Genomic DNA, 9,800 nt, shown 5'->3' with positions numbered 1-9,800 from the left:
TCACAACGTGCGACAAGTAGAAAAACAAGCTGAATTGTCCCCAGTGAAGGAAATAGGCAGGAAGAGAGAGGGAAAATAAAAGGGCAAGAAAAAAAAACAAAAACCCGAAACTCCGGACCAGATATTTGCTCTCTAACGGATGATGATGACACGCCCAAAGCCTCGGAGGCTCTTTCAACAGAAGAACCAGGCACCCTTCCCTCTCCATCCGCCGTCGAGTCGCTGTCGCCACTACCACCACCACCACCACCGCCGCCGCCGCCGCTCTCGCTCGCTCCGGTATGCTTGCTGCCCCTTTCGGAGTGCCGTATGTGCATGGTCTGTTCGGGCGCCTTAGGCGGCGTACCAGTCCCTTCCTCTCCCCGCGCCCGCCCATCATCTGCCTCCGCCCCATGGCCATCTCGCCGCCGAGCTCCAACCAAAAAAAAAGTCACACCCGCCGCCATCCTCGTGCACACCCAGCTTTCACTAAGAGAGGCCGTCCCAGGCTAGCAGCACTTGCCGCCGCTGCCCCCCGCCTGCGCGATGGGCACGCCGCCCGCACCCCCGGACGCGCCGCCCGCGCCGGCCTCGCTCTTCTGGTTGTCGATGAGGCGCTTCTTAATGTCGGCGGCCAGTGAGTAGAAGCCTGGTCAATGTTGATGTTTGCTCTTGGCGGAGACCCTCGAGGGAAGGGGATGCCGAGCTCGTCGGCGAGCTGCTGGCCCCTGTTTCCGGGGAAACGACGCGGTTGTCCCTCCCAGTCGCACTTGTTGCCGATGAGAATCTTGTTGACGCCTCGGTGGCGTGCTGCTCGACGTTTGCCGACCCAGGTGCGGATGTCTAGTCAGAGGACAGTGTCAGCATGGGACTCCCCAAGAGGCAGCAACTGGGCAGCAGGAACGCACTGTTAAAGGAGCGCTCGTCGGTCACGTCGTAGACGAGCAGGATGCCCATGGCGCCGCGGTAGTAGGCGGTGGTGATGGTGCGGAAGCGCTCCTGGCCGGCCGTGTCCCAGATCTGCAGCTTGACGCGCTTGCCGTCGAGCTCGATGGTGCGGATCTTGAAGTCGATGCCAATGGTCGTGATGAACGACGGCGTAAAGGAGTCCTCGCTGAAGCGCAACAGGCAGCAGGACTTGCCCACGCCCGAGTCGCCTATCAGCAGGAGCTTGATCTGTGCGTCGTGTTAGCTGGTGATGCAGGGGTCTGGTCGGGCCCTCGTCGTCGTCGTCGTCGTCGTCATCGTCGTCGTCGTCGTCGTTGTCGTCGTCGCCCTTGTCGTCCATTCGGGGGAGGCCAAAGGCAGCAGCGCGATCCGGCAGCAGCGGACAGACAAGAAGGGGGCCACCTACCAGGAAGTCGTAGTTTCTGTTACTCGACATGTTGGCGGTGGTCGGAGGGTGCTCTGTTCAGGAGAAAGAGGGGTGTCGTAAAAGACTAAAAAAAAAGATTGGTCGGTGATCGGGATTGGTGATGGCAGAGGGGCAAAAAGGCGGTGCTCAATGTTCGGTGGTTGTCGCGCGGAGGGACGGACGTGGCAGATCCAGAACCGAAGAGGTCGAAGGCCAGCGGTGCGGTGCAGTGCGGTGGGATGGGATTGATGGGCTGGTGGATGACTTTGGACTGCTTGATTGATCGTAGCGCGGGCGGTTTCCCCAGTTCGGTGCAGGTCAGGTGCGGTAGTGCCTCCAGGCGTAAAATGAGCCAGGAGCGAGGAGCCAGCAGCAGCCCGCGAGGAGCCAGCAGCAGCCCGCGAGGAGCCAGCAGAAAGAAGCCCCAGTGAGCTAGGCACCACCCTCAGCGGCCACGGCCACTACACCACTCTCCAGGGACCGGGGAATCGCCACATCCTCAGCCACACAACGTCATTGCTTGTCCGACATCACGACCCTGCTTCCCTCCCTCTGTCGCAGTCGTTGTCACATGGGTGCGACAAGACTTGCAGATCATCGAAACGCCTTTGACGGGGCCATTTGACTTTGATTCTTTCCGTCGAGGCCGAGAACCAAAAAGGTGGTGGCTCCCCAAAAAGCGACCGTCACAACGTTACAAGTCTAGTTTGCTGTACCTTTGCGTCCTTTTCCGACTACCGGAGATCCTGTTCTAAGCAGCATCGTTCCTACAGCTGTACTATGGCTGCCAGTTCCTCGTTTGTGTGACCTCTTCATTCTTTTCCCGTAGACGCCAGCTCAAGGGTGATACTTGCATCAGCCATGTGCTTCCCGGGGGGGGAGGGGGAGGGGGGGGGATAGGTTCATTGCAGGTGCCGATGCAAAGAGAGCCAACCTGACATTTGGATCCATTGCGCAGGGTACGGTACCTGGAGCTCACCAAGTCCCAAGTCCCACTGCGGGGGTCTGGAACATGGGGTCTCCTCCCAATCGCGTGTCCTCTGCCTTCGGGCGCTCTAGGGAGTCACCTCTAGTGGGTGAGTCCCCTGGATCCAGCACCACCCGGCCCCCAAGCTTTATTGTTCGACCATCATTTCTCTAAGCCTCTACATTCTGTTGCATTGCGTAACGCTTGGCAAAGCCTCCACGCGCTCCCAATGCCATGACTCCTGCTCGTTCGTCTGCCCTCTACTCTCGTCGCCCGCTTCTCTGGCCCTCTTGCTGTGTGTGACACATTCATCACCGCTTGACAGCCCTTCGATTGAAGGCATGCAGGAACACGGAGTCAGTTGCAACCAGAAGCCAAGGCCTGGTGTATGATTCGCTCGCAATAACCTTTCGAGTCCCCCCGTCGACATCGAATACGAGCTTCAGGTGAACGAGATCAACCACCTTTCCTCCTTCACTGGCAACCGGCGGACGACATCGTTAGGCCTCAAATCCCGTGTCACAACCTGCACGACAGTCAACGACCGAATGCTTGTCCACTTGGCATCCATGCTCGCATGCCTGGGTCACCTTCAACAAAGACATATCATTACCGTTCCCCTGGCACCGCCTTGCATTCTTCACACCCGGCCGCTTGAATCTCGAGACGCGAGACGTTCGCCTACTCCAGCAATTGCATGCCAGTCCGGCCTCGACATCCTCATCCGTTTCGTCCGCCCACATTGCCTCCTCCATAACCCCTAGCTCGATCGGATCTGTCGTGATTCTTGACGGCCCTACCCGCCCTTGCCTTAGTCTCGAGACAACTAACTACCTTGCCTCATACCGCACTCAGCCCACAGAACCCAAGCCGTCGGTGCCGACGTCTGTGTGGACACGCCCCCTTTCTCCCTCTCCCTTCTCCGACTCCCTCCTCCTTCTTCTACAGCATTGTATAGTAGCACTGCACGAGAACGACTCAAAGTCTTCATCTTGATGCAGGACGTGCCAAGGGGGCAGTTGTTCTCGATGCTCTTGCTTGGTGCTAGAAGCTGCAAGTGCCCCTCGCCCTCGCCCACGTCCCCACGTCTACGTCCGCGTCCGGCAAGCACCCTCCGGTAAGGCAGGCGCCTGCCTCACTTTGGATAGTCAGTCGCGACCATGGCATCTCCGTGGCCACCCCGACGTCCACCACCTCCACCGCCGCCCCGTTCGCCTCGACGACCTGCTCCCCAGCCCTCTCGACGTCCATCCGACGACTTTGTCACCCGCCTGCACAACACCTCGCTCAATGCCCCGCCCAGCGAGCTGGCGCGCCTCTCTCGCCACGACTTTGCCCTGGAGGATTCTCAGGCCAACGCTGACTCGAGCTCCTCCGAATCTGATATCCACCCCTCCAGACCACGCCGTCGACCAGCCCATTCTCGGTCTATGAGCGTTCCTTTCCCGTCCCTCTTCTCCAGCAAGAAGAAGCAGCGTCCAGACCCGGTGCACGACTCCGACTCCGACGACTCCCAAAATGACCCGCCCGTGACTCGATCCGCAGCCAAGACACATACAAGGGGCAACATGAGCCAAGGCAACCGCGATTTCGCCACCGGAAACTGCATGACCTGCAACTCCCTCGTGCGCTGGCCGCGAGATCTCAAGGTCTTCAAGTGCACCGTCTGCGTCACCGTCAACGACCTCAGCCCGGAGGAGCACGCCGGACACAGGTCTGGTTGCGTCCCGCAGTGGCTCCGGGGCGCCAACTCTTCCACCTCGTCCTCGTCCTCGCCCCCGGATCAGCCTGCCCGCCCGGTCGACAAGAGCGGCACCAAGGAGATATCATTGGAACACACAAAGTCGTTAGTTCACAGCTGCCTTGAGAAGTATCTGGTCCAGGTCGTGCGTCAAGGAAAAGCAGCAGAGAAGCAGCGAGGGCCGTCGTCAGGGCATCCGCACTCGCCCATCATCCAGGATGATCATTCGACCGGCCGCTGGATAGCTACGAGTCCCGCGACACCGAATTCTGTGTCGCAGAGGATGCAGAAGGAGGAACCTGCAACTTGCATGTTTAGCGAGCAACCGACACTTCGCCAAAACCCTCATCAACAGTCTCCAAGATCATACTCATCCTCCTACCCGGCTCGTCCATTGGTGCACAGCATTTTCGGAGAGGAGAGCATCCGTCCTGCTGCACCTCCGCAGCCCGAAATTGATGGAAAGCGACTTTTCAAGCCCTTGGAGGACTATCTCGTGTCATGCTTCAGCTCGCTGCAGTGTGTGAATTCGTCCTTTCTTCCAAGCCGTCCACATTACACTGCCCGACCGGAGAGTGATGATTCCCAGCCTGTGTTCCCTGCACAATCGACTGGCGACGCAACACGGCCAGTTTTTGCGCCTGAACCAAAGGGTGGAAATGTACGACGACAAACCGCCGTGGCTCGATCCGACTCCAAGTGTGCCGAGTCTCAATCGCAGCTGGTTGATCTGGATCCCAAGCTGTTGCTGCTCGGTAACTTTGCGGAGAATGGCATGTGGTGGACAGGGAACCAAAGAGAGTCTCAACAGCATGCGCAATCAAAAGGACGCAAGACATCAGAGGCTGCGCACTCAGTTGTATCCATGCGTTGCGCTCAGATCGAATGGGACCAGGTCGCTTCATGGTATGCTACATTACTCAATGCGGCAGAGTCTTGGACTGCGATTTACGACAGCCTGTATCAAGACGAGGCATTCGAGCCTCTATCCGCCGCCGCACTGCAAGATTTGGAAGATGTTCTACTCGCAGCGCAAGAACGAGTGCAGAGGGTCCTGCTCAAAGTGACCGAAATGTTGCTCAAACGACCTGGGCGTGCCTTAACCGACCCCGAAGACATGCGATTCCTCCTCATCTTGCTCGAAAACCCCCTATTGTATGCCATACCGTCATATTATCGGGGCTCCAAGCAATCAGGGACAGGCGGCTCACGAGGCGGCAAGAACGGGAGTGATTCAACTCAAGCGAGAGGCGGCCCAATATCTGGTCAACACTCTGGAGTCATCAAACGGATTCTCGGCCTCATGTCGAATGCCTCAAATTCTTGTCATACACACCTCATTGCGTGGTTTGCACGGTACCCCGAATCCAGATTCTCAATATTTAAGGATCTGACAAGCGGTTTTCTCACCTTTCGACTCATTCGCCAGAACGAGAAGAAGTATGAAGCCAAGGTCGATGTTATTGATGGCCTTATACCTAACATGAACACCGGCCGATCTGCAGCCTCGCTTCATGCAGCTCTCGGGACGTCGAGTTCATCGAAAAAGAAGACGAAAGAGCAGCCGAAGAAGATGATATACCATGATGATTGGCAGATAAGAGCTGCCGCACGCGTCTTGGCTCTACTGTTCGCTGCCAATAACACCTTGGGAGTCAGACGCGCAGATGCAACCATGCTGGGTAACTCCAGCGTCGTCCTGCGCGAGGGTGTTCAAGTATTTGGTCAAGTCTTGCCAACCAGCGATTTCTACAACAGCATGATAGACTATGCTGACTTGATCGCTGATTTTGAGGCGTGGGAGACAAAGAGGAGCAAATTTGCCTTTTGCCAGTATCCATTTCTACTCAGTATTTGGGCCAAGTCTCAAATTCTGGAATACGATGCCCGCCGTCAAATGACTACGAAGGCGCGGGATGCCTTTTTCGATAGTATCATGACACGGAAGAATGTCACGCAGCACTTGACACTTGACGTACGCCGTGACTGCTTGGTGGAGGACAGCCTGGCTGCTGTGAGCGAGGTGATTGGCAGCGGTGGCGAAGACATCAAGAAGCGCCTGCGCATCGAATTTAGAGGCGAAGAGGGCTACGATGCAGGCGGTCTCTGCAAAGAATGGTTTCTTCTCCTCGTCCGTGAGGGTGTTCAACCCAGAGCACGGTACGTATCACAGTAGAGAGCACGTTGTCTCGATCAGAACTACGACTAACTTATCTGTCAGGCCTGTTTACCTACGATGAGGAGTCACAGCTTTGCTACTTCAACCCCAACTCTTTTGAGACGTCGGACCAGTTCTTCCTCGTGGGGGTGGTCATTGGGCTTGCCATCTACAACTCGACCATTCTGGATGTGGCGCTTCCGCCATTTGCCTATCGCAAGCTGCTCGCTGCGGCGCCAATCTCCCCAGTTCCATCGTCTGCACACCCACGTCCTATCATGACGTATAACCTTGAAGACTTGGCCGAGTGGCGCCCACGATTAGCTGCAGGCCTTAAACAGCTGCTTGATTACGATGGTGACGTGGAGGAGACATTTGGCCTCGACTTTGTTGTCCCAGTTGATAAGTATGGGACAGTGCTTCAGGTTCCCCTCTGTCCAGGAGGCGAATGGAAGCCCGTCACGAACGCAAACCGACGAGAATTCGTAGACTGCTACGTGCGCTACCTCCTGGACCACGCAGTCACCCGGCAATTCGAGCCATTCAAGCGCGGCTTCTACACCGTCTGTGGAGGCACCGCACTGTCCCTTTTCCGGCCGGAAGAGATTGAACTTCTGGTCCGGGGCTCAGCCACAGCTCTTGATATCGACTCGCTCCGAGCTGCAGCTGAGTATGACAATTGGGGCAGTAAGAATCCTGATGGTACAGAGCCTGTCATCGGCTGGTTCTGGGACACGTTCAAAAGCGCCAAACCTTCAGAACAACGAAAGCTCCTATCATTCATTACCGGAAGTGACCGAATACCCGCTATGGGCGCTGCGCTCCTTCCGATCAAGATATCCTGCCTCGGAGAGGACGAAGAACGTTATCCCATTGCTCGAACGTGTTTTAACATGCTGTCTCTTCGCCGTTACGGCTCGCAAGAACGACTAGAGCACATGCTCTGGACGGCTGTGCACGAAAGCGAAGGTTTTGGCTTGAAGTAAACGGCACAAGGAATAAATAAACAACTCTTATCATTGTCATGGCGTATGGGAGTCCGGAATAGGCAAAGGATATCGCAAAGGGCGCATAGAGGGGACCTCTTCATCTGTAAAACAATCACCTTCGGCTGCTACGCAGGATCCGATGTGTATCAAGCATTCAGGCGAGGTTCGCATACAGCCAACGAATTGACCTTGTTCATGAGCTAAGTAGGAAATCGGTTCGGTTTTTCGTGCGGCAAGATCCTGACCATGCTTCGAAATGTTCTCCCACAAATCGTACATCTACAATACTGATACAAACATGATTGCTGCCCGCGGCTGCCCACAAGTCGCCCAACCCTTAGTCGATCACGGACTCCCTGGCCTTCTTCAGGAGGTCCCTCTCCCGATTCCTCTCGTCAATCGTCGCCTTTTGCTTCTTCTTGTCCACGGCGCCCTGGCGCTCCATCTCCTCAACCTCCTTCATCTCCGCCTGCTCCTCGGGCGTCGGCAGGACAGGCTGCGCGCCCGTCTCGGCGAGGAAGCGCGCCAAGATCTCCTCGGAGCGCTGGTTCTTCATGTCAATCTTGACGACGCGCTCGTCGGCGGCCGGCGGCGCCGCCTTGGAGGTGTCGATTCCGGACGAGGGCGGCTGGATGCGCGCCGCGGGTTCCGCGCCCGCGGCGGCCGCGTCGGAGAGGTAGATGGAGAGCAGGGCCGGGCCCTCGTTTGAGTCTTTGCGGTTGACGATCATGGGAATCGAGGGATTGTGGAACTTGAGGCGGGGGAGCATGTCGCGCCAGAACCTCCTGCGGGCCACCGTCAGAAACCATCACTCGTGCGCTGCGGGACCTTCTTATCCCCCCTCTCCTTTTCTTTCCTTTGGGGAGAAGAGAAAACGCACCTGGGACCCATGTGGCCGTTGTTGTATGTCTTTGCGAATTCGACGTGGATTCGGGTCACCGTCGGGGGGATGACGGCTGCGCCGGGGCCGTGGCGTATCCTGAGCATCTGGTTTCGGGGGTCAGTACCTTGGTTTCTGGGTGCAGGCTGCTTCAATCCAGTGGGGGGGGATTTTCATACTTGCTGCGAAGAAGGTTAGCATTTGCGAACTCGATAGAGAGATCAGGGGTTAGGGTGCTGGGGCAATTGGTTACGTACTGCCCGGAGCTTGTGCCACCTTGACGCTGCGCCTGTGCCGACCATTGTGAGGAATTGGTTGCGTGGGTTGGTATCCGAATGATGTTCGAGTACCTTGTGCCTGAAGGAGCTAGCAGCTATCTTCCAAGACGAAGTCGCGTGTCAGAGGAGCCTCTTAGAAAATTGGTCGTGATGATTCGGGGCGAGCCGGGGCTTATCCGGATAAGATAAGATAACGCGATCTATCGCGCGTCAGATCACCCAGAAATTTGGGGGGTGAGCTTCCTCCTCAGAAAGTTTCCAGAAACCACTCCGACTTCGAAGACCCCAGACGACACTTGGCAAACGAGACAGTCGCACAACCGGCAATGCACCGAGCGCTGTCATCGAGATGGCTACGGAGCGCGCTGAGGATTGGTGACCGGGCCGCCCTGGCTGAGGTGCCTGGGTACCTGTGCCCAGCGCTCAGTCTTTCGGCGCAAAGGGGGCGTGGTGTTCCTCATCAGATGACGGTTGCGCATGGCCAACGAAGGTGTCTTCATGCCGAATCGAATCTTTCAGACCCTCTCGAGCGACTGCCTTCGGATCCCGCAGATGCCGATGCGCTGGCTTTGGCGAAGCTGCCTCTACAATGCCATGGTTGCGGCGCCTTCACTCAGACCACGGAACCTGACCAGGCTGGCTACTACGACTTGAACCGCAAATCTGTACAAAAGTTTGCGGCTTCCGAACACGAGTACGAGATAAATAAGGGGGAGATCGAGGAAGATTTTGTTGTGACCAAGGCCTTGGAGGGATTGGACGAACACAAGCTGCAAGAGCTTGGCCTGGACCCTAGGACTCTGCTTGCCGGAGAGGACCTCGAGACTGATATTCCCTGTGAGCTCTAACTACGATCAGCGATTCGTGGACGTCGTTGCTAATATGCCAATTAGCTTTTCCTCCCGCGCCGAACGCAACGCCGCTGTGCAACCGCTGCCATGCGCTCGTGCACCACCGCAAGGGCACGCCCATCTTCCACCCGAGCGTCGACGCCCTCCGCGAAACGATCGAAGAGTCGCCCTTCAAGAACAACCACATTTACCATGTCATCGACGCCGCAGATTTTCCCATGTCGCTCGTGCCGAAATTGCACCAGCTTCTGGGCGACGTCAGCCTCAGGCGGCGCAACCGCAGGTCGCGTGCCGGACGCTACTACAAGGACCGCAAGTTCGACATGAGCTTCATCATCACGCGCTCCGATCTTCTGGCGCCGACGGAGAAGCAGGTCAACGCCCTGATGCCGTATCTGCGCGAGGTGCTGCGAAGCGCCTTGGGGGAGTTTGGCGACGTTGTCAGGCTCGGCAACCTCAAATGCGTCAGCGCGAGGCGGAGCTGGTGGACGAAGGATCTCAAGCAGGAGATTTACAAGCGCGGCGGCGCTGGATGGATGGTCGGCAAGGTCAACGTCGGCAAGAGCCAGCTCTTCCAGGCCGTGTTCCCCCAAGGGCACGAAT

The 9,800-nt window shown here is 57.2% G+C and overlaps 5 protein-coding genes across 5 annotated transcripts in view; 3 read left to right on the top strand and 2 right to left on the bottom strand.

Annotated features, from left to right (window-relative positions):
• Positions 1 to 430: 430 nt before the first annotated feature.
• VDBG_01611 (GTP-binding protein SAS1) lies at positions 431 to 1,541 on the bottom strand (the record flags this gene model as incomplete). Its single annotated transcript, XM_003007377.1, has 3 exons — positions 431 to 822; positions 888 to 1,155; positions 1,334 to 1,541. 3 exons carry the CDS (start codon positions 1,361 to 1,363, stop codon positions 431 to 433), a joined length of 690 nt encoding a protein of 229 aa, XP_003007423.1.
• Positions 1,542 to 3,730: 2,189 nt separating this feature from the next.
• On the top strand, positions 3,731 to 5,108 carry VDBG_01610 (conserved hypothetical protein; the record flags this gene model as incomplete). The annotated part of the gene is made up of 2 exons (XM_003007376.1): positions 3,731 to 4,947; positions 5,015 to 5,108. The coding sequence occupies 2 exons, from the start codon at positions 3,731 to 3,733 to the stop codon at positions 5,106 to 5,108; spliced, it is 1,311 nt and encodes a 436-aa protein (XP_003007422.1).
• Positions 5,109 to 5,840: 732 nt separating this feature from the next.
• VDBG_01609 (ubiquitin-protein ligase E3A) lies at positions 5,841 to 7,389 on the top strand (the record flags this gene model as incomplete). Its single annotated transcript, XM_003007375.1, has 2 exons — positions 5,841 to 6,201; positions 6,263 to 7,389. The coding sequence occupies 2 exons, from the start codon at positions 6,135 to 6,137 to the stop codon at positions 7,183 to 7,185; spliced, it is 990 nt and encodes a 329-aa protein (XP_003007421.1).
• Positions 7,390 to 7,525: 136 nt separating this feature from the next.
• Positions 7,526 to 8,370, bottom strand: VDBG_01608 (50S ribosomal protein Mrp49; the record flags this gene model as incomplete). The annotated part of the gene is made up of 3 exons (XM_003007374.1): positions 7,526 to 7,973; positions 8,069 to 8,175; positions 8,326 to 8,370. The coding sequence occupies 3 exons, from the start codon at positions 8,368 to 8,370 to the stop codon at positions 7,526 to 7,528; spliced, it is 600 nt and encodes a 199-aa protein (XP_003007420.1).
• Positions 8,371 to 8,672: 302 nt separating this feature from the next.
• The window catches only part of VDBG_01607 (conserved hypothetical protein), a gene marked incomplete at both ends in the record, with an annotated part of 2,253 nt that continues 1,125 nt past the window's right edge, over positions 8,673 to 9,800 (top strand). The window contains 2 exons of the mRNA XM_003007373.1: positions 8,673 to 9,183; positions 9,240 to 9,778. Of these exons, the coding sequence (XP_003007419.1) occupies positions 8,673 to 9,183; positions 9,240 to 9,778 (1,050 nt within the window). The remainder of the gene's footprint in view (positions 9,184 to 9,239; positions 9,779 to 9,800) is intronic.

Source organism: Verticillium alfalfae, genomic scaffold (assembly GCF_000150825.1).
Source record: "Verticillium alfalfae VaMs.102 supercont1.2 genomic scaffold, whole genome shotgun sequence".
Classification (NCBI taxonomy): domain Eukaryota; kingdom Fungi; phylum Ascomycota; class Sordariomycetes; order Glomerellales; family Plectosphaerellaceae; genus Verticillium; species Verticillium alfalfae.
This window is presented reverse-complemented; position numbering and strand designations above follow the sequence as displayed.